At 42.7% G+C, this 27,468-nt stretch overlaps 1 protein-coding gene across 2 annotated transcripts; it reads right to left on the bottom strand.

The window, feature by feature from the left end:
* Positions 1 to 1,973: 1,973 nt before the first annotated feature.
* Positions 1,974 to 26,644, bottom strand: LOC115166205 (guanine nucleotide-binding protein G(s) subunit alpha). Of its 2 annotated transcripts, none has more exons than XM_029719992.1 (12): positions 25,239 to 26,644; positions 23,523 to 23,595; positions 20,640 to 20,694; positions 20,338 to 20,457; positions 15,761 to 15,858; positions 10,986 to 11,040; positions 7,614 to 7,687; positions 7,376 to 7,434; positions 6,984 to 7,104; positions 3,691 to 3,821; positions 3,412 to 3,479; positions 1,974 to 3,161 (listed from the first exon to the last, which is right to left on the bottom strand). In XM_029719992.1, the coding sequence occupies exons 1-12, from the start codon at positions 25,375 to 25,377 to the stop codon at positions 3,015 to 3,017; spliced, it is 1,140 nt and encodes a 379-aa protein (XP_029575852.1). In that variant the 5' UTR covers positions 25,378 to 26,644; the 3' UTR covers positions 1,974 to 3,014. The 2 variants fall into 2 exon arrangements, with proteins under 2 accessions (XP_029575852.1, XP_029575853.1); XM_029719993.1 differs by lacking the exon at positions 25,239 to 26,644 and adding an exon at positions 24,319 to 24,383.
* Between the last annotated feature and the right edge of the window lie 824 nt (positions 26,645 to 27,468).

Genomic DNA, 27,468 nt, shown 5'->3' with positions numbered 1-27,468 from the left:
GTCTCTGTGTTCAATACCCACACTACGAGACAGGATAAGCTATTTTGATATGGTTGTGTCACAGAGCATCACAGACCATGAACCCAGCCCTCACCCAGTCACCAGGAATAGCAAGCTACGTCAATCATTCAGGCCATAGATAAAAACAGTCTGCACCGAGAACACAAAACATTGCTTTTTCCAGGACATAGACTCACCAGGTGAAAGCTATGGTCCCTTATTGATGTCACTCCTTTAATCCACTCCATATTAGGAAAGTGTTCATAATGTTTGTTATACAGTGTAGTTCATGGGCCAACCACCCTGTAAATCTTGCTCAATATCATTGAGAAGACTTGTCCATCATGCTACATAGGACACCTACCTTCTGCTCTCTGTGTCATTGGCAGTGTTCTCATGTTCAGGAGTACGGCACTGAACAATGGTCATATCAAGGGACATTCATGTTAAGCTGAAACTCTTCATCCAGCAGCACTCCTTCCCTCTTCATCACAATCCTGCCTCTTTCCTCTCACTTCCTTTGACCTTGAAACTAATGACTAACTTGTCAATAGATGCAATTGAAACATTGCGTCCCCTCATCTACATAAAATGACTGCAGTTAATTATCTTGTAATTACCTAAGCTACAATCCTGATGAGAAATACATTCATCCACCATTGTCATCGTGTAGGTTAACATTACAATGTTTAGGCAAATACCCATGTTAATATTTTCATAAACTAACTGTGTATTTGTACAAAGAAGCTATGTGGTGAATGACCGTTCTATCGCCTTGGATGGGAAACAAAGACAGAATTGAATAGAGTCGTGATGCATGCGATAGACGCAGTATAATGTCAAATAGAACTGAGGGTAAAACGTTATCTGTGAAAAGCAGTGAAATAACAGTGAAGAGTTAAAGAGCTAAGTAATTACAGTGGACATAAGACATGGCTAAAGATGGATGAATGAAATGCCATGGGTGTATCTGGTGTAGGTTTGTCCTTGTGGTTGTGATTGTGTGTAAGGACGGGCCTGTGGCTGTCTGCACCAAAAACCTTTATTTCGCAGAGCTCCTCTCCTGAAAGTAGAGACCCATTTTTGATGTACACAGTAAATGAAAACTAGGGCACTGAAGTGAAAGTGTAATACTGTACAGTCCGTCTGTTGTGCAACACTAGGAAGGACCCCAAAACAATACAATTGTTTGTTTTCTTTAGCAAAAGAAAAAAATTAAATGTAGAAACAAGCACTGTTTTGCATTTGGATATTTGTCATTACCTTTTACCTTGAAGCTATAAATGAAAAAAAAGGTAAATAAACTCACCCTTCATGTTGTTCGTTAATGAAACAAAACCTGAACAAAACCTAATCGAATAGAATTTAAGTTACAACAATAGGCACACTATAAAGTGTACAATGTGTTAAGGTTCTTTGATTCTAATAAAATACTATTTTTTTTTAAATCCATAGACATTTCAAATATTTATATATTTTTTGGTATATGGATCCAAAAATAGACATTTAAATCATAAAGGGGAGATGGGGGAGGGAAATTAAAAATCCAAAGCTACAAATGGTCGTTCCCCTTCCCTGGAGAGAGAGGGGGGGGGAACTGGCCAATCTATACAGCGCAGTATAACACCCACTTTAGCTCGTTATACACGTACAGTCGTGATCAAGGCACAGGGATCTTCTTAAAGTAATTTTTCAATAAAGTTGTACAAAATAATACATTTTACAGTCTGTACAAGAATAATAGTTCAGCAGTAAAGTAAAGAGATAGAGAGCCTGGGAAGGAGGGGTAGGGTAGGAGGGGGGGGGTAGGGTAGGGTAGGAGGGGGGGTAGGGTAGGAGGGGGGGGTAGGGTAGGAGGGGGGGGTAGGAGGGGTAGGGTAGGAGGGGTAGGGTAGGAGGGAGTTGGGATAAGGGAGATGGAGGAAACCAAGGGGGGGGGGGGGGGGGGTGACGGGAGAGTGACCACATGAGTAAAGATTAGTGTCCCATTTATTGTTATCTTCCTCTTTTTTTAATTTCAGGATTTTTCCTTTAAAAACATAACAAAGAGCTTTGCCAGTAAAGTAACAGTGCATGGTATGTGGTGAAGTTAAGAGAGGACAGGGAGGAGTGAAAGAGGCGAGAGAGAGTGAGTGTGTGAGAGCACACAGGGCACAATGGCACAACAGTCTACACAGACAAAACAAACCGTGGAGACAGAAACAGGGCTGATCAAACTTCTCTTAACTTATATGATACTGTACTGTATATGGGCTTTGCACTCTGTTGAGTTCTGTGAACGTTGGCCTTTTTCCTTCCGCTGCTGTACCAACAAGGCAAAGTCATGTGACAATCCTGTGGGCGTCATGGTGTCCAAGCTCCACCAAATTCACATAAATATTCCCTTCCCCCAAGCCCCGCTCACCATGATGCTTCTCTGGTTCATTGTCAGTCATTGAAATTGCTCCTGGTAGGTATCTTGGCTGTGACTCATTGAAAACACTGAGTCAGTCAATCTGTGGCTGCAGCCAGTAAGCAGCTAAGACTCGGGACTTGCTCAGTTCAGGACCAGTGACCATGCAGTCGAGTAAAAGCGTGTGTGGGGTTCTTTTTCTGTATGCAAGCAGTTATGGGTAAATTGAGATTAAGTGTGCGTCAAAATATGAAATGAGGTTGTGAAAGAAAGACGGTCCGGTGCCATGTCAGTGTGCGTACTGTGTGTGTGTGTGTGTGTGTGTGTGTGTGTGTGTGTGTGTGTGTGTGTGTGTGGTGAAATGGGTTCAAGTCTTGAGCACAGTGCATAAATGCAGTGGAGTTCAGCTGATCTGGCTTGGATGTATTCTGTGTTTTGCAGTATTTCAATACCAATTTCCAGGTTGCGCTGTAGCTCTCATGTCTAGTTTGACTTCAGGAGTCCCCAAGAGCACACAGAGTCAGGGCGACAGGGGTGGGTTCCAGGAAGGGGGAGTGGGGCGGGGGGGTCAGGGTGGGACCGGAGGTCGGGGTTCAGAGTCTGTGTTGCAGTTCCCTTCCCATCACAAGAGCTCGTACTGCCGAAGGTGCATCCGCTGAATGATGTCCCGACAGTCGTTGAAGACCCGGCGGATGTTTTCCGTGTCGACGGCGCAGGTAAAATGGGGGTAACAATAGTGCCTGCCGTCTCCGCTGGCTGTGCTGATCCTCTGAAAAAAAAAAAAAAAAAAATCACAGTGAAGCACAATGAGACAAACGTGCACTACCACCATCAGTACATCATCCACTTGACTCAATAACAAATCTAACACTTACTGCACGTTAGCCTTCCTGCTAACTTATTCGAATACGAGTAAGAGAAAGTCATCTCATTTGTCGCGATTAGATACTATTTTGTACTCCATACCATAAGATTCCACGTAACATTAGCAGGGGAGACATCGGAATGTCTGCGCTTACCAGGAACTCGTCTCGTATGAAGTACTTTGCCCTCGTGACGCGCGGGTCCTCCCCTGCTTCTGGTGTTGCTATAGAAGCGTGAGAGACTGATGATGAGTGTTATGATTGGATTCTGGTACACCATCACACATGGTCAGTGCCACAGTTCCCTATGGCGATTACTTATCAGCCACAGGAAAGAACATTCAGGAGCCACCTACTGTGGCTAAAATCAGAAGCAGTCTGTGTGTGTGTGTGTGTGTGTGTGTGTGTGTGTGTGTGTGTGTGTCTGTGTCTCACCATCATCCGGTGTGGTGTAGCGCGCAAACTCTGGGAAATACTCTTCGATTTTTGATTTCCCAGCCAACACCTTCTCTGCTAGCAGGTCCTGTTTGTTGAGGAATAGGATGACAGAAATGGTCCGTAGCCACCTAAAGAGACAAACACACAGAGATGCTGGGTAAATACACTGGCAGAAAGCAATCAGTGGTCCATTAGGGCTAGGAAATTAGATTTATGATGAGAGCATTTTAATAGAACAGAGGAATAGAATGAATCCTCATTGTTCGTGGATAGTGGGTGTTACGGGTTGTGTGCGTTTCTCTGTGTGTGTCAGTGGAGGCTCCTCAGAGGAGGAAGGGGAGGACCATCCTACTCAGTAAATTTCATAAGTAAAAAGGGAAAAAAGTTGTCCTTTTTAGATAAAACTTTACTAAATATATTCACTTCGCCAAATAACTGATTAAAACACTGTTTTGCAATGAACGTCTACATTATCCTCAACAGCACCCTCTAGGGTAGCACTATGGTGTAGCCAGAGGACAGCTATTTTCTGTCCTCCTCTGGGTACATTAACTTCAATACAAAACCTAGGAGGTTCATGGTTCTCACCCCTTTCCATAGACTTACACAGTAATTATGACGACTTCGGGGGACGTACTTCAACCTATCAGAGCTCTATCAGCTGCAGTATGAACTGACACGTTGTTCATCCAATCAAAGGATCAGAAATGAATCTACTTCTGAAAGCATAAGCTGCAGCTAGCTAAGACTGCAGTGCATAAAGTGCGGTGAGTAGTTGACTCAGAAAGACAGTTGTAGAGTTTTGAACAAATTCATTTTGTCAAATTAAGGAGATGCAGCAGAGCTAGCTAGCTATATTGCTTTGCATGTTTTCTTCTTAATTTCTCTTTCTTTTAGTTAGAAAATGCATCTAATTTGGCCTAGTCAACAACCTGACAAACAGAGAGGAATGCTATTTATGTTAGCTAGCTGGCTAAGACTATCCAACACTGCAACTCCAAGTCAAGGTAAGCTTTCATTTTTACTAACTTATTGCCACCGGGGCCCCCGGTGTAACTACTAAACTGCTTGCTGTACACTGTACTGTGTGATTGTACACATGGATTGGATTTTGGGTATACTAACGCCTTAGTTCTAGTTTGTTGACTATAACATTAATACAGTTGAAAATCGTGACTATAGGACATACGCCTTCAGATGGAACAAAAATCTTCCAATACGTTGCATCAAACAAAAAAAACTAAACATTAACTTTCAAACTTTTCAGTTTATTTTGAAAAGGGTGTTGCTAACAAATTAGCAACAACATCCACCTTAAAGTTGAAAACAGCTGCTGCAGCCACCATCTTCTCACTACTAGAACACAAGCTAGCTAATGTTACTAGTGTAAAAGGCTCTGCATTGTCAATCCGACATCTGAAGTGGCATTTACTGCGATCATGCAGCCTCCACAGATGTCAGAGCTTTGTGTTTATACAGGACGTACCGCCCCCACCTGCCGTCAACCAATCATGTCAATGCGGAGCACGCCACATTGTTACAAAATGTGTGCGATGGCGATGCGGTATGGAGCTTGATTTTGCCTCTACGTGCCTCCGGAGGCTCCGCAATTGCATCACACCCTCCATACGAAGCCTCCGACCACATTTTCGGATCAAGCATAAATTGGCTTTTAGCGTGGGGACACTACTGCTTGCGCCACTGATTACTTTCTCTTGTGCTCTCAGTAGTGACGTCAAAGATCTTATAACTAAAACAAGAGACCACAGCCTGTCTTTCCCAATTGGAACAAATGAGTCAAAGTGGGCAAAACTGAGCCAAGCAGGAGCTAGCGAGATCTTATTGGCGCGTTCTAGTCCCCATTTGCATATTTCTGTTAGGGAACGCCTATTATGTGACGTGCACATGTGCAATAACTCAATTCACATTTGCACTCCTAAAACACCATTTTTTTTAAACCTTTTGCAATCTGTTCATAGCAGATTCTAGTTTTGGGAACAGAAAACTGTATTGAGATCCAATTTTTTTCTTTTTAAATCGATGACAATGTTGGCCAAAATCCATCGCGTTCCATCTTCTCCCACTGCCATATTTGGTAATGAGTGGAAACGCCAAGCGGATGCCGGTGAAATATCTGTCTACTTGTTCTATCTTTTTACGGGCCCACCCATTGCAAATCAAAATATGAATATTTCATTCGACTGTCACTACAAAATTCTGCTCTAATACAGTTGAATGGCAGAGGCCTTCTGTCCTAGCCAATGGCTGGCTGAGCGAGCTAGATGTTTCTACCTAGTGACTACCAAAGAAAATCCTGATTAGATATCGCTTTTTTATTTTATTTATTATTTTAAATTTCACCTATATTTAACTAGGCAAGTCAGTTAAGAACAAATTCTTATTTACAATGACGGCCTACCCCGGCCGACGCTGGACCAATTGTATGCCACCCTATGGGACTCCCAATCACAGCCGGATGTGATAGACTGGATTCGAACCAAGGACTGTAGTGATGCCTCTTGCACTGAGGTGCAGTGCCTTAGGACCGCTGCGCCACTCTTCACTACTAACCCTTCTCTTTCCAATACAAACTGAAGAGATGAAATCAGAAGATCCTTAAAATGATTGTAAAGCTGAAATAGAAATACATGAAGTCCACAAGTTGTGGGTAAAGGTGAAAGGAGAGCGTGTAGATGCGAGAACAGACAGACAAGTTCCCTACTTTTTCGCTCTTCCACAACCAAAACGTGTTTACATTCACTAACAGTCAATTACCGTGAGACTGGCATTCTTTTGCACGACAATAACCGGCTTTCAAAAGCTCATGACCGCCACAGTCCTAGGAGGGACCTAACCTGAATTTGTCCAACAGAAACTCTTGTTTAAGTGGACTAATGATTAACCCCCAAATTAGTTAGATGCAGGCAACAGTATGCGAGGCGTTACTGAATGTGTCACTCACTGTCTGCCACCTTGATTACTCCAATTTGTCTCTCGACCTGTGCACCTACGTTAGAAACGTTATTTTGTAGGCTAGGTTGTAGCAACCTCATGATGGGTATAGGGAGAATTTGAGTATCATGTAGTAGCCTAAACCTGAGCTGGGTGAATGGAATATGAATGACAGTCATCCAATATGCTTTAATAGGGGAAAAAAAGGAGCACTCTGAACGGCACCGACCGCCACGTACGTACGTACGTACGTACGTGCGTGCGTGCGTGTGCGTGCGCGTGCGCGTGCGCGTGCGCGTGCGCGTGTGCGTGTGTGTGTGTGTGTGTGTGTGTGTGACCTGTTGTTCCAAATGTTCTTGAATAGATTGAGAGCCTCCTGTAAACGGTTGGTCTGATTGTCCTCCCGGATCACCATGTTGTAGCTGCTACTGGCCACCACGAAAATAATGGCTGTTACATCTGTGGGGAAGACAGAGGGAGGAGGGACACAGACAAACTGGTTTTGTAAACGGCAATCAGTGACACATTCAAAAGGCACTTAAGCTTTAAGCCTAAGCTCGAAACACACAGTCATAGCAGAAAAGCGATGGTAGGAAAATACAGGAAACCTTTAGAGGAACGAGGCTACAGACTAAGACCCTTCTAGACTAAACATGATCTATAAATCAGATCTGAATTGTGAGTTATTCTCTATTGGGTTGGCCAGATCAAATGGAAAAACAAATGTTACCATTAAAGCACTGGATCCATTTCCGACGTTCATCCCTTTGACCACCAACATCAAACATGCTGTTGAAGAAATGGCAAAGTGAGACAAATACCACACACTACCACCTTGTGGCGTAGTGATGAATCACATGTTAGCTGCACTGTATGGACTCCTAAACGTCTGCAGGGCAGAGTTGGAGATTTCTCTTCGAGTATTGTACTAATAACCGAATGGGACGATAACCCTGGGTTATACTCACTGGAAATTTACTTTGTCCACCTGAAATCTGGTTTCGAAGATCCCAGAGGTGAGCACTCGGCATCTCAGTAGGTCCTGAGAGATGACAAAAGACTGGAGTCATTCATCTGCTTTATATTTATCAATATATTATGAAACGCTGATGATCGAGTACAGTAGGCATGTCTCTCCAACTGAGGTCTCTGGCCAAAAGTAGTGCAATATACAGGGAATAGGGTGTCCTTATAATGGTGCCAGGGGGGATGGCTGCCATTTTTACAGGCTCCTAACCAACAGTGCTATTTTGTTTGTTTTTTCGCATTGTTTTAACTTATTTTGTATATAATGTTGCTGCTACCGTCTCTTATGACAGAAAATAGATTCTGGACAGAACGGCAATTACTCACCTCAAAACTGGACGAAATTGTTTTATTTAATGAGTCATACGTTAAGGACATACTGCTTTCCCGAAACCAGGCCAAAATTCCCATCATTCCCATTAAGAAAAGACGGAAATACAGGGGTCGTAGGTCGGGGTGACTTGTGAGGATTCGTCGGCGAGTGGGTAAACTGCCACTACCATGCGTCCTATTGGCCAGCGTGCAATCATTGGGGAAAAAAAAACTGGGTGATCTACGATCAAGACTATCCTACCAACGGGACTTTAAAAACTAATATCTTATGTTACACTGAGTCGTGGCTGAACGATGACATGGATCATATAAAGGTGTCTGGGTTTTCCGTGCATTGGCAGGACAGAGCAGCTACGTCTGGTAAGACGAGGGGCGGGGGTGTGTGTCTATTTGTCAATAACAGCCGGCGCGCGATGTCTAACATTAAAGAAGTCTAGAGGTATTGCTCGCCTGAGGTAGAGTACCTCATGATAAGCTGTAGACCACACTATCTAACAAGAGAGTTCTCATCTATATTACTCGTATCCGTCTATTTACCACCACAAACCGATGCTGGCACTAAGACCGCACTCAACGAGCTTACAAGAAAATGCTCATCCAGAAGCGGCACTCCTAGTAGCCGGGGACTTTAATGTAGGCAAACTTAAATCCGTTTTACCTCATTTCTACCAGCATGTCACATGAAACGAGAAAAAAATAAAATAAAATAAACCACCATTACTCCACACATCGAGACACATACATCTCTCGTCCTCCATTTGGCAAATCTGACCATAATTCTATCCTCCTGCAGGAAGTACCAGTGACTCGCTCAATATGGAAGTGGTCAGATGACACGGATGCTATGCTACAGGACTGTTTTGCTAGCACAGACTGGACTATGTTCCGGGATTCATCCAACGGCATTGAGGAGTATACCACCTCAGTCACTTGCTTCATCAATAATTGCATTGACGACGTCGTCCCCACAGTGACCGTACATGCATATTCCAACCAGAAGCCATGGATTACAGGCAACATCTGCGGGACACTAATCCAGACGCTTATAAGAAATCTCGCTATAGCCTCAGATGAATCATCAAACAGGCAAAGCGTCAATACAGGACTAAATGTTTTATCCTACTACACCAGCTATGATGCTCATCGGATGTGGCAGGGCTTGCAAACCCAGCCGCGAGCTGCCCAGTGACGCGAGCCTACCAGACCAGCTAAATGCCTTTTCTGCTCGCTTCTAGGCAAGCAACACTGAAGCATGCATGAGAGCACCAGCTGTTCCGGACGACTGTGTGATCACGCTCTCTGTAGCCGATGTGAGCAAGACCTTTAAAACAGGTCAACATTCACAAGGCCACAGGGCCAGACAGATTACCAGGACATGTACTCAAAGCATGCGCGGACCAATTGGCAAGTGTTTTCACTGACATTTTCCACCTCTCCCTGACCGAGTCTAATACCGGCAGACTACCATAGTCCCTGTGCCCAAGAAAGTGAAGGTAACCTGCCTAAATGACTACCGCCCATAGCACTCACGTCGGTAGACATGAAGTGCTTTGAAAGGCTGGTCATGGCTCACATTAACACCATCCTCCCGGAAACCCTAGACGCACTCCAATTCACATACCACCTCAACAGATCCACAGATGACGCAATCTCAAATCACACACCACACTGCCCTTTCCCACCTGGACAAAAGGAACACCTATGTGAGAATGCTGTTCATTGACTACAGCTCAGCGTTCAACACCATAGTGCCCACAAAGCTCATCACTAAGCTAAGGACCCTGGGACTAAACACCTCCCTCTGCAACTGGATCCTGGACTTCCTGACGGGCCACCCCCAGTTGGTATGGGAAGGCAACAACACATCTGCCATGCTGATCCTCAACACTGGGCCCTTCAGTGGTGGGTGCTTAGTCCCCTCCTGTACTCCCTGTTCACCCACGACTGCGTGGCCAAGCACGACTCCAACACCATCATTAAGTTTGATGACGAAACAGTGATAGACCTGATCACCATGACAACGATGAGAAATTCAATAGGGAGGTGGTCAGAGACCTGGCAGTGTGGTGCTAGGACAACAACCTCTCCCTCAATGTGAGCAAGACAAAGGAGCTGTTCGCGGACTACAGGAAAAGGCGGGCCGAACAGGCCCCCATTAACATCGAAGGTGCTGTAATGGAGTGGGTCGAGAGTTTCAAGTTCCTTGGTGTCCAACAAACTATCATGGTCCAAACACACCAAGACAGTCGTGAAGAGGGCAGGACAACACCTTTTCCCCCTCAGGAGACTGAGAAGATTTGGCATGGGTCCCCAGATCATCAAAAAGTTTTACAGCTGCACCATCGAGAGCATCCTGACCGGTATGGCAACTGCTCGGCATCTGACCGTAAGGCACTACACAGAGGGTAGTGCATACGGCCCAGTACATCACTGGGGCCAAGCTTCCTGCCATCCAGGGCCTATATACTAGGCAGTGTCAGAGGAAGGCCCAAATAATTGTCAAAGACTCCAGTAACCCAAGGCATACTGTTCTCTCTGCTACCGCAGAGTGCCAAGTCTAGATCCAAAAGGCTCCTTAACAGCTTCTACCCCCAAGCCATAAGACTGCTAAACAATTAATCAAATGGCCACCCAGACTATTTACATTGACACCCCCCCTTTGTTTTTACACTGCTGCTACTCTCTGTTTATTATCTATGTATAGTCACTTTACCCCTACCTACATGTACAAATTGCCTCAAATAGCCTGTACCCCTGCACATTGACTCGGTACCGGTAGACCCTGTATATAGCCTCGTTATTCTTATTTTATTGTGTTACTTTTTTACTTTCGTTTACTTAGTAAATATTTTCTTAACTAAGTAAGCATTTCACGGTAAGGTCTAAACCGGTTGTATTCTGCACATTTGACAAATAAAATTAGATTTGAGATGTATCCCTGGGTCTCTGGTAATGGCGGCATTGAGACCACGGAAACTCACCTGATCAGTGGGAGTGTAGTCACTCTGCTTCACAATATCAATCTTGTCTAGAAAGCTGAGAAGAAAGAAACAGAGATTCAGAAGGATGAACAGGACAAAATGGCGGAATTCTCATCAACAGTTAGTAGGGGCAGTGGGTGAGCCTTATGGGAAGCTTTTCTGTGTGGGGACAGGTAGAGACCACTGAGCTCAATAGCATTATATAGACCTGTGTTTCTCCAACTATCTTTGTGCTAGGGAGAGACTAACCTGCAGTAAGCCATCACTCCTTCCTTTTCGGAGGCCAATTTAGATAAAAACTAGGACTTGAGAAGTAGGACTTGAGACAGCAATGTTGCTTGGGAACAGGTTTTTGATGTCCCAATACCTTGGCATCTGGTCTATTATCTGATAAATAAAACTGACACATCAATCCATTCGTTTTAATTTAAGCTATTATATAAAATACTTGCTACAAAAAGAATGCTCAATATATGGGGCATTGAAAAGTTAGCCTTGTGCCACGAGGAAACAGAATCAATAGAGCATCTTTTCTGGTATTATCCATCGGTGGCTCGCTTTTGGAGTCAGGTCACAGAATGGTTGTTATGTCAAAATATCAGGATTCAGATGGATGTGAAAACTGTACTGTTAGGGGATCTGAAAAACGGTGACCAGTCAATGGGAAATCTCATTATTATACTCTTGGATAAAGTATTTATTTTAGGGCAATATCAGTATAAAATGTTACAAATAGGGAGGTTCAGGACCCTCGTAAGACATCACAGTAAAATGGAGGGATGTAATTGTATAAGGAACTAGCAAAATGGCACAATACTGAGAAAGATGAGTTAATCTGTGGACATCTGTGTTGGAGGTAAGATCACCGTGACTGGTGGATTTCGCCGCTGTGGGTGAAAATCCAGCACTTGCAGAAAGAGTAAATTAGGAATATGTAGAATTATTTAACAACATGTACATTAAATATTGTTGTCCGTTAGTTAACTTGAAAGCTGATTAAATCAGTGTCAGCTAACTAACTGAGCAGCCAGTTATTAACATCCTCGGGACCAGTGTTGGTCCAGGTCAGGAACCAGGGGGTGGAGAGAAACACTAGCATAGACATTTGTAGAGACACTGACAGATTATACGAATGGCAATGGTTCTAGTCCTGTACTCATACTGACTTTGAGACTAATGTCCCATTCAGTAAAAAACTGATATTTCACTTGGGTTTAAACAGCACCTATAGCGTGGCTAATACAACTGAACGTCACAAACGGTGTGTGACAGACGAATGCTGGCCTGGCCTCACAAGCGTACTTAACACAGAGGAATGCCGAGCCTCTGGATAACCAGGAATGTGACATGGTGGGGTGGAATGGGGCAGGCCTAACTACAGGTGAGACATGGCAGGAATGAGTCGGCACTCACTGGGAGAGACCTAGAAACTAGAGGGCTAGAACAAGGTGATATATCGAATTCATTTTAAATGTATATGTTTTGGCGCGACAATCCAAATGCCTGTATCGCAAGAATCGAGATGTTCTTTTTTTCGTTTTTAATAGCGTTTATGTCCGCTTTGTACTCATGTCGTATTTCTTGGTCTCGTCCCCTTCGCTCCTCTGTGCACCTTCCCATTTACACCAGATATCTTAATATGACGAGATGCACGTCTCCACCCTAACAATGGGAGTCCGAAAGGCAGAGGCGACAAGCTTATGTCCAAAATAAGGTCATAGAAAATCATTGGCCTTATTTAAGACTTTTTGCTTCGCCTCTTCCTCTATGGTTTACATACACACACCAAGTCCCTCCCTCCCTTCGCCTCTCACGCCAACAAATTTAAGAGATCACATATTCCTCTCTGACAAGCGGTTTTCAACAGGCTATTTGCATTTCAGGTTTGGTCCAACAGAAATCGGTTATATGGACACCAAAACACATTGAGACATTATTTTACCGTAATCGAGGATATGTTAACTTTTCTAACTACATCCTTTTTATGTCTCAACTACGCAAACATCTCATTCTCATTCTGAGAAATAAGGTACGCAACTTGATTTCAACATCTGAACAAAGTGGACAGGCTAACGTTCATAACAATCGTGTGTTCATAATTCAACCCTTCAACCTTGTCGGCTTAGCACATATATCCGAATTGGCTCAACTTGAAATATAAAGATTAGCTGGCTAATCACTAGCTCAGGGGCTTGAGAGATTGTTGATGAGACTTGTTTTAAATGTTCTATAGCCTAATGCCTGCTACAAAACGTGAATCATTACTGGTGAATGTGCATTATGCATGGTTCTAGTTAAATGTATAACAATAAGGGCATTTTCATATACAGACTTGAAAGCCAGATCAGTGATTATTGCACACACAAAAACAGGTTAAACTATTTATGATATACTAATTAAATTAGTGGGTCTTGTAGTTGTGGAAGGCTTATAACTTCAAACCCTGAATTCCATAGATTATTGCTGACTGTTTGAAATGCAGTGTATTTGACCTTTAAATTGTACAACAATGCTTATTTAGAGAAAACATTTAAATCTAGATATAGATTGTGGATCATCCATAAATATAAAAAAAAATAATAATGTAGATATGATTTTTAGGCCATAACAACCAGCTCTAACTAGGACAAACACAGAGATTGTGTGTGTGTGTGTGTGTGTGTGTGTGTGTGTGTGTGTGTGTGCACATTTACCATTCTTTGTTGTTATGGCAACAAAGATGGCCAGCGATAACTATGCAGACTCCAGAAGATGAACTCTTACTCTTTTCCTTTCCTGCTCGTTATAGAATAATGTTGTAAAAAGCTGTAAGCTCTCCTTCCACAAAGGTTCACACTCACAAACCTGACCTAGCCCACCGGCCTGAACCCAAAAGACAAACACAGAGAGAAAGTAGAGTCTGACATTACAGAGCAGATTCTAAAATAGCTCCCTGGCCTCCAGCACGGTTGCCATAGAGACAGAACCACAGGCTCTATAAATAGACTATCAGCTCAAAATCTTGTGTGACGAGAGTAGCCAGGGAGAGAAGGAAAAGGGAAAGAGAGGAGAGAGGGGAGAGGGGAGAGGGAGAGGGAGAGGGAGAGAGAGAGAGAGAGAGAGAGAGAGAGGAGTGAGAGAGGAGTGAGAGAGGAGTGAGAGAGGAGTGAGAGAGGAGTGAGAGAGTGAGAGAGTGAGAGAGGAGTGAGAGAGGAGTGAGAGAGGAGTGAGAGAGGAGTGAGAGAGTGAGCGGGAGAGAGGGAGGGACCAAAACTGGACCGGACCATCTGAACCACCTGAAGGGGTTGTCCTAGACTGTTAAGTAACACAATCAAATACACAGCAGTGTTTCTTCAAGCATTGGCACAACGTGGATTTTTTTATACAATCAGCTCAAAATCAAACACCCCTAGGGATGCCCTGATGACATTTTTGTCCGATACCGATATTTTCCTTGCCAAAAAAACAAATAACGATATTACATTTTTTTTGCGGCCTTTCAAGCATTCTAGTACAGTTAAATAGTTGAAAAACACACCAAAAAGTTATTTTTGGTCAGTGTGTGTGCATTTACGTATGTCCCCATTACCAGTAAAACATAATCAAAACCTATTTCTTTCACATACTTGCTGTGCTGTTTCGTTGTTCATTTGTTCAGTCGTTTCATGCACCTCTTCGTCGGTGCTCACTGTCATTGTGCCCATTTCCATCTTGTCCAGCTGTGTCTAACATTTCACGTAAACCCTGTTTCTTGTCTGCATCGAAGTAGCGGTCCTTGTACCTAGCATCGAGCATGGTGGCGACACAGTAAAGAGGCTCAGAGAGAATGCCACCGAATCACTTGTACACAGCCTCTTGTAGAGTACTTTTACACGTTTTAACCCCACGGTCTGTTTTGGAAGTTTTGTTGAGCAGGTGTTTCAATGACATGACAGAGGGTATCACATCTGCTGCAGACGCAGTTGAAGAGCTTATTTCTCGAGTCAGTTGTTCGAATGGAGCTAGGAGTGTGTTCATGTTTCAAACATGTTCTCAAATGCCATTGAAATGGCAGCAGCGGTATGAGAACCAGCACATTCTTGAGCATGCAATACGGCTTTCCTCAGTATGAAATCATCATCGACCCACTGTGCTGTCAGACTCAGCATGCTCATGGGGCTGACATCGCTGGTCCAAATGTCAGTCATGAAGCTAATAGCAGTGACGCCCATTGCAAGTAGTTAATGGATGTGCGCTTCAACAATACTGTGCAACTCCGGTAGGGCAACATCTGAAAAATAGCTCCTACATGGTAGTGTGTACTGGGGCTCGACCAGTCGGCGAAAGCTAACATCATCCACGACAGAGAACAGTTGATTGTCATGGGCAATGAATACCATTATTTCACCGTTAATTGATTTCGCCTTTGAGTTGTCCTGCTGAAATGTCCTCCTCTGGAAATAATAGCAGCACAAACATTGCATATGGCCTTTTTGTTATCTTCCTTTGAAACTTCAAAATCGATCCACACAGCTGACATTGTGGGCTAGGTTAGGAATGCTGTGTTGCACGTGTAGCTCTGTATTTTTTTTGTGGCGTCATTACGTCATCTACCTACGTTATATAGGTATGCATGTCAGCTTTGACATCGGTTTTGCACATCGGCGTTAAACTAGACATCGGGCCGTGTATCCCTAAACACCACCATAACAGATCTAACTCTGAGGCTCCAGTCACTGTGGTTAAGTGGTGTACTCCTCCCTCCTCCCCCCCCCCCCCCAACAGCACAGGCCTGTATAAGGGCAGTGCATACTTACTACTGCGCACAGTCGATCAGCTGGTACTCATTGGATCTCTCAAAACACACCTTCACGCCCTCGTCCTGCCAGAGAGTCTTCGCATTTTCATAAAACTCCTGAAAAGAGAGAGATAAAAGGGAGAAAGAGTATGTGAGATGGAAAAGAGAGACGGGATCAATTGAATTAAAGCAGGTCGAAAAAGAGGACCCTGTCCATCCATGCTGTGTTTGAGGGCACTGCGATGTGCGGCATCTTTTGTTGACACCACATGCTGTGTGCTTTGTGCTTGGCTAGAGCGTGGGTACATGTAGAAAAGGTAAATAGGGGTGGGAAGAATTACATTCCAATGGGGCAGCACACCTATTAGGGATCTGGCATTTATTGACTGGAGAACAGGTTCTGTGGCCAGTGAGGGTAACGGCCAAGGGGAGCTTCAATATAGGAAAAAACCAAGTGACATAGTTAGGCCTTTGAAATTACAGATTTTGCCTTAAAGTAAAAACAAGGCATGTTTTTCAGCATTTCCTTCAACGAGAAGAAATTAAGATTGCGTACGGTCGACAGGCTTGGGAGGGTCAATTGTCTCATCTTTGGCAGGTATCACGGACTTAACCCTAAATAATTAAATCAAAATCCCATATAATATTGAATTACTCATATTTCATTACGTTGACTCGGCAAACAAAAGTGGTGCAGGTGTAACAGGGGAGTCAACTCATATCTAATGGCTAATCTGTTACATCCTTGTTTGATATCTTTTGCATAAAGTGGGAATGTCCACATAGCTTATCAAGGACAAGAGTGACCCGCCCATTAAACAACATTCAGATGGCCAAAAAGCACATGGAAAGGTAGATAGTCTCAAATCTCCCTTCATCCTCCTCCATTTGGACCATGAAGGTAAACAGGAAACAGTGTCATGTATAAAATAAATGCTTGTGGACAACTGGACTTTTGTGGAACAATTGGGCCACACACACACCATTTAGGTTTCGCTGCCCAATATATTTGTCCCACTTTTTGTCTGGCTTGGGTTACCTGAAATCCCTGCATCCACTCCATAATAAGAGCACTCATTATGTGTCTTAGTAACAGAGTCCTCCTTTATCATCAGTCATGCGCTTAAGAGAAAAATAACTCCTCTGGTAACTCCTTATTGCATTACAGCAGCCAAACCAGAATCCTTTGGGGCTACAACTCAGTGTTATATTGTTTCCCGTCTCTCACCGGCTTGCAGTGTTCGGGAAGCTACTCTGAAAATACAGTTTACCAAGCTGCCAATTACTTCACTCTGGAAGAAGTGAAGCTACACTAAGGATACCCTTAAAAAAAAGTTTAATTAACTAAAGTTACTTTGAAAAAGTAGTCCACTATATCCGAAACTACTTATATCTAAATCTGGAATGTCAAAGACTACAAATTGCAAGAATAGATACTCTGGAGTCAGATGTTAACAGAAGATGTGACTTAGCCTATTACACATAAAAATAATGTTTTAAGTGAGAATTAGGCAGGTCTAATGCCGAAAAAGAAAGGAAATATTTGCCAACTTCATCCATATTTCCTTTAAAAAAATAATAATAATAATCAATTTCATCCTTTGGTATGGCCTTTCTTAAATACACAAATGTTGTTTTTGCAACAACAAAAAAAACAATCACAGGGAGCTTGATCTTGCCTTAACTTTTTTTTAAAGCAAAGGGACAATTGTCAAGTTGAGGTTTATCAGAAGGCCATGGCTCCGTTTCCATGGCTGGTTGCTTTTACCTGGTTTCTAAACGACAATCTATAACGTAGCACGTGCTACAAAAAAACCTTGCGCAATATGTGGCTGAATGGGAACCTCCTCACTAGCGTTCCAACTCTATGGTCAACACGACTACAGTATCTTCAATGTAGCGAGAGACATGGGAAAGGAAGTGAGTTCCCTGGTAGCTTTGCATTTTAGAAAACTGACATTTTATTGCCGTTTAGACAACCTATATGACTTCTTCCATTATCATCGGTCGAGAAATCAGCAGTCCGAAAATAAACCCCATACCACAACAAAGACGTCATCTTAAAACATGAAATTAACTAGAAGTGAATAGCCCAGACAGTAGATAACTGTACAAACTACCCCTGCGTCTACCCCCAGAAACCCCCACTTCTACCCCCAGATCTAAAGGCCTTCGCCTTTTCCTCATCCTTTCTTTTTTTTCTACATGTACTCTGAGATCAGGTGACCAGTAGAACCAGTTTCCTCTCTGCCCTGGGGGGTGCCAGAGTGGAGGGAGGGAGAGAGAGTTACACTGTCTGACCTTAGCTCCTGATGGAGGAGAGTTGGGGGACTCTAAATCAGAGATATCCAAACACCACAGAGCAAGGCAGCAGACAACCACATCGCCTTCACATGTGGCCCTACACACCCAAACTCAGAGATGTTATGGCAGGTCTGTTAGGCCCAGAAGAAAGACAAAGCAATCTTCTATGGTGCAATGGTAGGGATGCAACCATTCAACTCTAACAGATCACTTTGTATCAGCCAAAGACTCTTAAGTGGACCTAAATGAACACATAATAACAACAAAATATATCCAAAGCATTAACCTATCAGTTGTTTTCATTTTGATGAGCGACAACATGTTGTCGTCTGTCCTAGGGGTATGTAAAACTCATTGTGGTGCACACTATTCAATCAAAAAACGTTAACAAGGTTCCTGTGATCAATGTGTAAAACAAAGTTCCCAAAGCATCGATAAATGCATTAGAAATGCAATTCAATGGACTATGTTTTTGACTTATCCAGAAACCTGCTACCTGCTTAACTGTTAGAAAGTCCGACGTCCCTTCCAGCGAAATCCTACCAGAAAGCACTGTTTGTTCAGGTGTGGGTCCCAGTGTGCCTCTGACACGTGGGTCCCAGAGAGATATTTAGGGGCGTTAAAAGGCACAATCAGTGTCAAGCAGTGGTACTCAGAGGCCTCCAGGCCTTCCCTCAGTGCAGTCCATTAGTTAACAGGCATCCCATAGAGGCCCTACCTGCTAATTACTACTGTACTGTACCACATCCCACAGAGCTACCAGTACCATGAGGCTGGCACCTGCAACAGGGACTGCTGGATGGGCCTTCCTAAGGGAACATGAACAGCAAGTACAGTGCCTTTAGAATGTTTTCACACCCATAGACCCCCCCCCCAATTTGTTGTGTTACAGCCTGAATTTAAAAATGGATTAAATTGACATTTCTGGTTTACTAGCCTCCACACAATACTCCATAATGTCAAAGTGGAGTTATGCTTTTCGAAATGTTTACACAAATCCAATTATCTGTATAGTAACCTCAGTCGAGCAGTGAATTTCAAAACACAGATTCAACCACAAAGACCAGGGAAGTTTTCCAATGCCTCGTGAAGACAAGCACCTATTGGTAGCTGGGTAAAAAAATTGAAAGGCAGACATTGTATATCCCTTTAAGCATGAAGTCACTAATTACACTTTGGATGGTGTATCAATACACCCAGTCACTACAAAGATAGTCGTCCTTCCTAACAATGTTGCCGGAGAGGAAGGAAATTGCTCAGGGATTTCACGAGGCCAATGGTGACTTTAAAACAGTTACAGAGTGGCTGTGTTGGAGAAAACTAAGGATGGATCAAGAACAATACTAACCTAATTGACAGAGTGAAAAGAAGGAAGCCCATACAGAATAAAAATATTCCAAAACATGCATCCTGTTTGCAACAACGCACTAAAATAATACTGCTAAACATGTGGCAAAGCAATTCACTTTTTGACCTGAATACAATTATGTTTGGGGTAAATCCAATTCATTACCGAGTACAACTCTCCCAAGTTTCAAGCATAGTGGTGGCCGCATCATGTTATGGGTATGCTTGTAATCATTAAGGATTCTGAACTTTTTCAGGATAAAAAAGAAACGGAATGGAGTCAAGCACAGGCAAAATCCTAGAGGAAAAACTGGTTCAGTCTGCTTTCCACCAGACAATGGGAGATTCATTTACCTGTCAGCAGGACAGTAACCTAAAACACAAGGCCAAATCTACACTGGTGTTGCTTACCAAGAAGACAGTGAACGTTCCTGAGTGGCCGAGTTACAGTTTTTAATTATACTTGAAAATCTATGGCAAGACCTGAAAATGGTTGTCTAGCAATGATCAACAACCAATTTGACAGAGCTTGAAGAATGTTTTAAATAATAAATGGGCAAATGTTCCACAATCCAGGTGTGGGAAGCTCTTGAGAGAATGCCAAGAGTGTGCAAAGCTGTCTTCAAGGCAAAGGGTGGCTACTTTGAAAAATCTCAAATATATTTAACACTTTTTGGGTTACTACATGATTCCATGTGTTATTTCATACTTTTGATGTCTTCACTATTATTCTACAATGTAGAAAATAGTAAAAAAAAATAAAGAAAAACCCTGGAATGAGTAGGTGTGTCCAAACCTTTGACTGATACTGTATGTGCACATGCACGGTACACAAGGAAATAATGTGCTTACTCACACAGGCGTGTATACACTGTACATTCATGAAAAGACAATGACAATGTATGATGTTCTGTGTGTGGGTGGTAGAAACATTGTCATACTCACAGATGTGAATTCATAGTCCTTCTGACTGACTAAACTGAGGACATATTCGATCCGGTATTGGTTGTGTGGACTTGCGAGCTGAACGGGAGGCGTCAGTGTACTCATAGCCGCTACTATGGTCTAAAGAGCGACACACACACAAACACACAATCAATACAGATCGAGTGACAACACAGGATTGTCTCAAGGTATCTTATATTCAATAATAATTGATAAAATATTGATGATTCATGCTTAGCTGTTTAGATTTTGTTTATAATACCTATCCACAGTGATATGAAAGCTTCAAACCGAAAACCTACCTCAATAGCTTCTTTAATATTATTCTTGATGTCGTGAATCTTCTGCTTCTTCTCCCTTCGAGGAAAAAAAAAAAAAAACACAAAAACATCAAAGCTCAATCTTCCATGTTGTAAATTACAATGTACATTTTGTCATACACAACAGATACATTGTTGATACAGCAAACCAAAAACTAAAATGTATGTGGATAATAGTCTAGAAACAGCTGGCACATGCTCTACACCTCACGGTCATCCCTTCTGAACCTGCCATTATTCATGACTGACAAACACATCTTCAAATATGTGAAACTCATATATTTTTTAAAAAAACAAGTCACAGTCTCCCAGTGTCTACATTGCACTCCAATGAAAATACTCTATCTGCTACGCTAGCTACAAATGATCCGATGTCAAACATGACCCCAACTGTAAGAGTGGCATCTGAGCTGCAACAGCCCATTTCTAGACTGTTTCAATGTACGACTAAATTGTAAAACAACCGTTTTGCTGAGCAGCGCCCATCACAGACTGTGCACTACCACTGATATTTAGTTTACATCAAAAGCACAAAACAGCATTCAGGGAGCAAGAGAGGGAATGTGAAAGAGGTGGACCGACAGATAGAGGGATCGAAAGGGAGCGAGAGAAGGGAGAGAAAGGTCAAGAGAATAGGTAACAGCCAGCAGGTGGGTCTGTATTCCGCAGACACACACCCCTAACCCAATAAACAAGAGGGTTAGATTGAGAAGGCCTTGTTTACATTTTCAACATGATGGTCATTCAAAATCACATGCTATTACAAAGTAGCATGTGCGCGCTTGTATGTGCGTGTGGAGAGAGAATAGGCAATAACTTGAAGTAGGAAGCATGTGTTCGTGTATACATCCGTGTCTATCTTTATCAAAGAATGTACAAAGACAAAATAAGCAAAATATATTTGGTCCAGTGTTTCACAAATGGATGAGCCATCATGCTATTAGGCCTAGAACCGCATCAATGAAAGTTACTGAATGCAAAAACATCATAATGCAGGAAATTCAGACACACCACACCGCCCTGCGTTTTATCCATTGCAAATACCATATAAATACAATCCATACGTTTAAGTTATATACAGTACAGCTAACTTAACACAACACAGACACAACCAACTAATCAATTAATGTTTGAAATGTCTAGGACAGGGGTGTCAAACCTATTTTGCCTGGGGGGGGGGGGGGCGCATTCAGTCTTCAACGAGGTCCAGAGGGCCGCACTGAAAATTGGTTATATTTCCTCGCCGTCAAAATTCATTGTTTTTGGAATTTTCGATACTCCTTGATTGTCTAGCTTTAATTTTGGTGATTATTAGCGGCTGGACAGTCAAGAAACGGTAATAATGTAGGTCCATTATCATTTTTACACAGTTTCGATTTGGTTTTAGCCATTTAAAAGTATATTGAATTTGTTTTATTATTATTATTAAAATGTTTTAGTTAAATTACCCTGGGTCGTATGTTTGACACCCTGGATCTAGGATGTGACCAAGTGATGATCTGAGCGAACACACACACACACACACACACACACACACACACACACACACGTTGTAAGTGTTATGGAGTCACGAGATGGGTCACACGATACTGGGTGCCTTAGGTGCTGATATGCTCATTTAACCCAAGCCACTCACCACACCAGAGTCTGAACCGTCAAACCTAACCCCACAAACTGGGGACTAAAACCCAAACTGCCAACACACAGAGGCTGGGTCTAGACCGGACAGTTAATCAGGTTTTTGTATTCTGATCATGGAGTTCTGATCATGGAATTCCAAACACATCATCTGTCTTCACCTACATTTAAATGTGTCCACATTGTGTCAAGATAAAAATTTTCCAGCGTTATATTCAAACGCCAGCATGCATTCTGCAAACGGTGGAAAGGGCAAAATATAACAACTACTTGATGGCAATAGTTAACTACTGTAGCTAACTAGCCAGCTAACATCTTTAGCTAACCAGCAAGACAGCTAGCAAAGCTAAAGGGATTGCAAAGGGGTTAGCATAACTAATAGTAGCTATTTGGCTAGCATTCAAGAAGCCAGCAAACACATTCCTCACACGCTAGGTGCCTCTCGCTACCAAAACAAGTTCTTGAGACTTGTGGGCGGAGTGCTGATGAGGTCGCCCATTGTTTGCACTTTTGGTAGCCTGATTGCATCCAGACTGAGGTGAAATATACACACAATGATAACGAGGTGGTCAGACGGATCTGAACACAATCAGACAAAAATGCGACTTTTGTCTTTTCAAATCATTGTATTCTGATTGGGCACTTACATGGGACTTCTGCGGAGGCATGGACCCTCACCCATCTCCACATTTAGGCCTAAACCCCCAACCAACCTACTCACCTGGGCTTAAACCTCTACCAACCAATGCACTAAGGCCTTAAAGCACCAGTCACCAACCAGGGCTCGAACCGCGCAGAGTTTGTTCCAAAGGAAGTTTGACCCCTCGTCTCTACATTAGCTTTTCATTTTTGGAAGTCCATGCAATCGGACTGATAACTCTTGAACCGCAATCTAATATTTCCGTCAATACTTTAAAAATAGCTTAAGGACGAGACACCTCGACAGTAAGTCATAGCGGCTATTGAAGCACTGATCTTCAAACTGAGGGAACTATAACTACCCTCCCGTCATGTGCTCTTGCACAGGTGCATCTAGTGTGTGTACTATACAATTCAGGTATCGAAAGACCAATGGATGAAAGATGAATAAGGGTCAAGTTGGTGTTTTGAATGTTTGTTTTCATTCTTGGTTCCTCTGGGATTTTCCCACAATCCCTCTGGCCGTCTCAATCCCTGATCTTTATTGGCAGTTGAGGAGCGTAGTCTGGAGAAGGAAACCATACTTACTCTGCATTGAAGCCATTCACATGTAGGATTCGCATCTGCTTCACTATGGTGCTCTTCCCTGACTCACCAGCCCCTGTGTAGAGGTAGACAGTGAAAGAGCGAACGAGAGATGTGGTTAGACACATTTCAGAGAGTACAGCGCATCGCCCCATACCAACAGCCAACCGAGGATGGCCAATTTGGAATGTGATGCATAAAAAAAAATGTTGTAAAGAGAGACATGTTGAAAGTGATAGTTCAGCATTTTAAATCTGTGACATAAACATTATCAGAAGAGTTCTAATTGAAATGGGTTATTATGCCTCTTGACTGAGGTCTCACACCACAGCAACAGAGGCCAGGAGTTGGGAAAAAGTTGCCCTTAACCTCTGGTCTCGGGTCAGATATAGTTGCATTCTCCAGTTGGTTAAGGTCGGGATTTAAGTTGGATAAACTGATGTGGTTAGGGTCAACTTCTACCTTTGAGCGTGAGACCACCCGTGTCTGAGACCAACAACTTCAAATAGTGGGATGTTTGGTGAATCCACACATACAGTATAAATGTCAATAAATGTGTGAAATGTTAACCTGTTGAAATCTAACAATACAACAGTATTAACAGCTTCACTTATAACCAGGGGTGTACTGCTAACACAAAGTAAGGCGTAAAACCTCTATCAAGTCTGATCGACTCGTCTAGGTTTGTGAACTTTCCCATGTGAGAATAACTAAGGACGTTCTTTATCACAGATCCTCTCCAATTCCTATGGGGCTGAACTGTACTGGCTCTGATATTGTCTTTTAACACTGTCCTTACCAGCACGTTCCAGTGGTAGATGCATAACCAGGCTAGTCCAGTACAGCTCGGCTTGACCCTATAGTGTGAATCAAGCATAAAAAGGTGCCAACTATACTCTACATTTCAAATAGATTTATGACAAATATTTTTTCCCCATAGCAGTAATATCAAATGGTAAGAGCTTTATCATGATCGGTTAATGGTCGGATGTCTATCGCCACCGTCTGACAGAATTCAAACTCACAAATAGGCCAACATCTGAAAACTTGACAATGGTACAACAAAAATGGCCATATCATAGAAAAGTGGAAAGAGCACAGTGCTATATAAAGCAGCATTGTAGAAGTCATGGTTAAAATGAGTTCTGTTCTGCTTACTTTAGTTACCACAACTTCCTCTCCAACGGAAATACTGGTATAACATTCAATACACTAGGTCTCAGGCATTTTCTAATCAAATATCCTTTAAAAAGAGGACCTTTTGACTGTTTTCACATGATAACAGTACCATGAGTAGAGAAGTGTCAGTGGTAGAAATGCTCAGAGTGTGAATTCACCTTGCATTATTTCACACACCTCAAAACACACAGGCCTATGGATTTGAAAGTTCTCAAGCAGCTAGTGGTTCTGATAGCACACCCACAAGTAGAGGCTCAACACCCATGTTTCATATAGATTAGGCAGGAGCTGTTACAATCACACAGGCCTACGACATAATGTATCAAATGTGGGGAAAAAACAATGCTGCAATAAGTAGGCTTCAATTATGGTTAGAGGATCTTTTGATACACCATGTCACATTGAAAAAGTACAATCAGTGTTGTGTAGCAGGAAGGCCTACAGAGAAAACAACATCCTATATCACATCAAATATAGGATTAGAAACTGTGTCGCCATTGAGGCCTTGCCTGCAACACATCAGATTCCATTCACATTTACCTAAGAGTAGTAGCCTGTGAGTTGCTCTATATAGCTGTTTGTCCTTCTGAAGCTGTTTCTCTATCTTTTTGTTGGCTTCTCTTTGTACCTTCTCCTCATTTCGCTGATCTTCAGTCTTACTGTTGCCCAAACAACCCATCTTCCCGCAAGAAAAGTGGGTCCAGGGGAAGGTGAAGAAGGAAAAAAGAAAAATACTATTCTAGATCTCTCGGTTGACCGACGGAATTGAGAACGATGTTAACGACATGTATACAGTCTGTTGTTTGATGTTACGTCGAACTAACGTCTGCTTTAAAACGTTGTCCTATTGCGTTTGTTAGTATGTGTATATAATGCGTATTTTCAATTGATATTGCTGTCAAAGAGGGCAGGATACTGTTGATGACGACACCTAGGCCGTCCTCTCAGTTTGGTCAATTCTACTAGGCTTTTCCTTCTTCACGTACAGCTTTTATATACCGATATAGATGACCATCCACAGGTTTAAAGGTTGATTGAGGGTTTTGCCTCTTTCACGTTCAATTGAAGAGAGGATAAATAGCCTATTTTCATCTCGCGAACGGCACGGGTCTCACGTCTCACTGTTGCCTGTGACAGAGACCGAAAAATCGGCATAGCACAAAAACTCGACTGTAAAATTTGACCCGGATCTTTTTGACACGGGTTAGAATAAACATCTCTTTGGGAAAAGGCGTATTTCCTGCGGCCTTTCTACGCGCAGAGACTGTAGACAGGAGGGAAAAAAAGATTTACACTTAACGAACTACATGTGTAATATTTTCCTTGCTTCCGTCTTCATTTAACTCATTTTTTATATCCATAATATGATCCTCGATCTAAACGGTGAGTCCGGTTCAGTTTCGATCCCCAAAATAATTCAATTTTCGTGATTTTTCCCCCGTTTCTGTGATGGCTGTTCCTTGCTGGTTTTTCCTCAATCCAAAGGCCCTTCGCTGTCTTTTCTTTTGTTGCTGAAATTTGTATCCCTCCTCACATCAGCAAGGCTCCTAATAACGCACAGATAGCCCCCGACACATTCTTAAATGGGTTCCGATTCTTTTAAACATGACGAAAAAACGAAAATCCTTCGAATTGTCCCGTTTCTTGCAGGTATAGCCCGCTGTCAGTCTCAGTTTTATATCCCTTCTGAATTCGAATGGTAGGTACTCGGTAGAGTTTACACGTGCATACACATGCATAAATAACGCGTGTTGTACTAACACCTTCCACTATGAAGACAGTTCCCTCCTGGACTGATCGTGGAAGATTAAACACGGGTGTAAGCAATTGTTGAAGGTATAAATTGTCCCTTTCTCCTCGGGAACAGTGTATGAGATAGACAGCGCTGAAGAGATGGGGTGGGGCAAACAGCGCTCGGTGAACCCTGGGAAGAACCAGCGCTTCATCACATGACTCCACAGAACGTCAGCATGGCGAAATTCTGCAGAGAAAACGGCGCCCTCTTCAAAGAAAGAACAGATTGTGACCCAATACCCTTAAAACACGGGGCCACCGGAGTCACTCTCTTTCAATATTTTTTTTTTTATGTTTGGACGCGCAGTGGCACTATATTAGCCTACCCCATTGATTATAAAATACACGTTTCCAGTAGTTTATTATTATTATTCCCACGGGACCACGAAAGCAGGTTTGTTTGTGCTCCTAAAACCTAGGACAATATGAGGTTGGTAGGCCTTGTCATTTTTGCACTGAGTAGACAGGGGTGTTTTTTCAATTGCAGATTATAATCCTAATTTATTCTTTATTACTGGGCTGGAAATGAAATGGAATGCCCTGAAACCTGATAAATTCCTTGTCTTGATCTGTACATCCCGGGTTACATATAGGCTGACCAGATGGATGGAGTTCTGCCACTTCAGGATGGAACTATCGAATGAGTATTCTGAATTCTAATCCCAGTTTTATTCTAATCCTAACTGTATACTCTGATTGAGTATGGCGTAGGCTACATTTGGGATTGAACATGTGTCCAATTTGGGGAACATTCTTACCCACGTGAAAAAGCCTTTCACTGACACCCCCTGGTCACATTCTAAAACTTCATCACCTCAGATCTCCAAATCTGAGTATGACTCATGCTTTCTATCATGAACTCATTTAGTGGGCTGTATTTGGAGATTCAAATAGTCTCTTGGGTGTGTCATTGTTTGGATTGCTTTATTCAATGTCTTCCTGGAATTCCATTTGGGCAGTTCTCTGTATATAGACT

Source organism: Salmo trutta, chromosome 28, assembly GCF_901001165.1.
Source record: "Salmo trutta chromosome 28, fSalTru1.1, whole genome shotgun sequence".
NCBI classification, from domain to species: domain Eukaryota; kingdom Metazoa; phylum Chordata; class Actinopteri; order Salmoniformes; family Salmonidae; genus Salmo; species Salmo trutta.
Note: the sequence above shows the minus strand (reverse complement) of the source record. Positions and strands in the feature narration are given on the sequence as shown.

Excerpts from the sequence above, each read along its gene's own strand:
- LOC115166205 (XM_029719992.1), bottom strand. The coding sequence starts at position 25,377 with ATGGGTTGTTTGGGCAACAGTAAGACTGAAGATCAGCGAAATGAGGAG. Across the intron at positions 20,458-20,639 it reads ATATTAAAGAAGCTATTGAG|ACCATAGTAGCGGCTATGAG; the intron begins GTAGGTTTTCGG and ends GTCGCTCTTTAG. Across the intron at positions 7,105-7,375 it reads ATGGATCCAGTGCTTTAATG|ATGTAACAGCCATTATTTTC; the intron begins GTAACATTTGTT and ends TCTTCCCCACAG.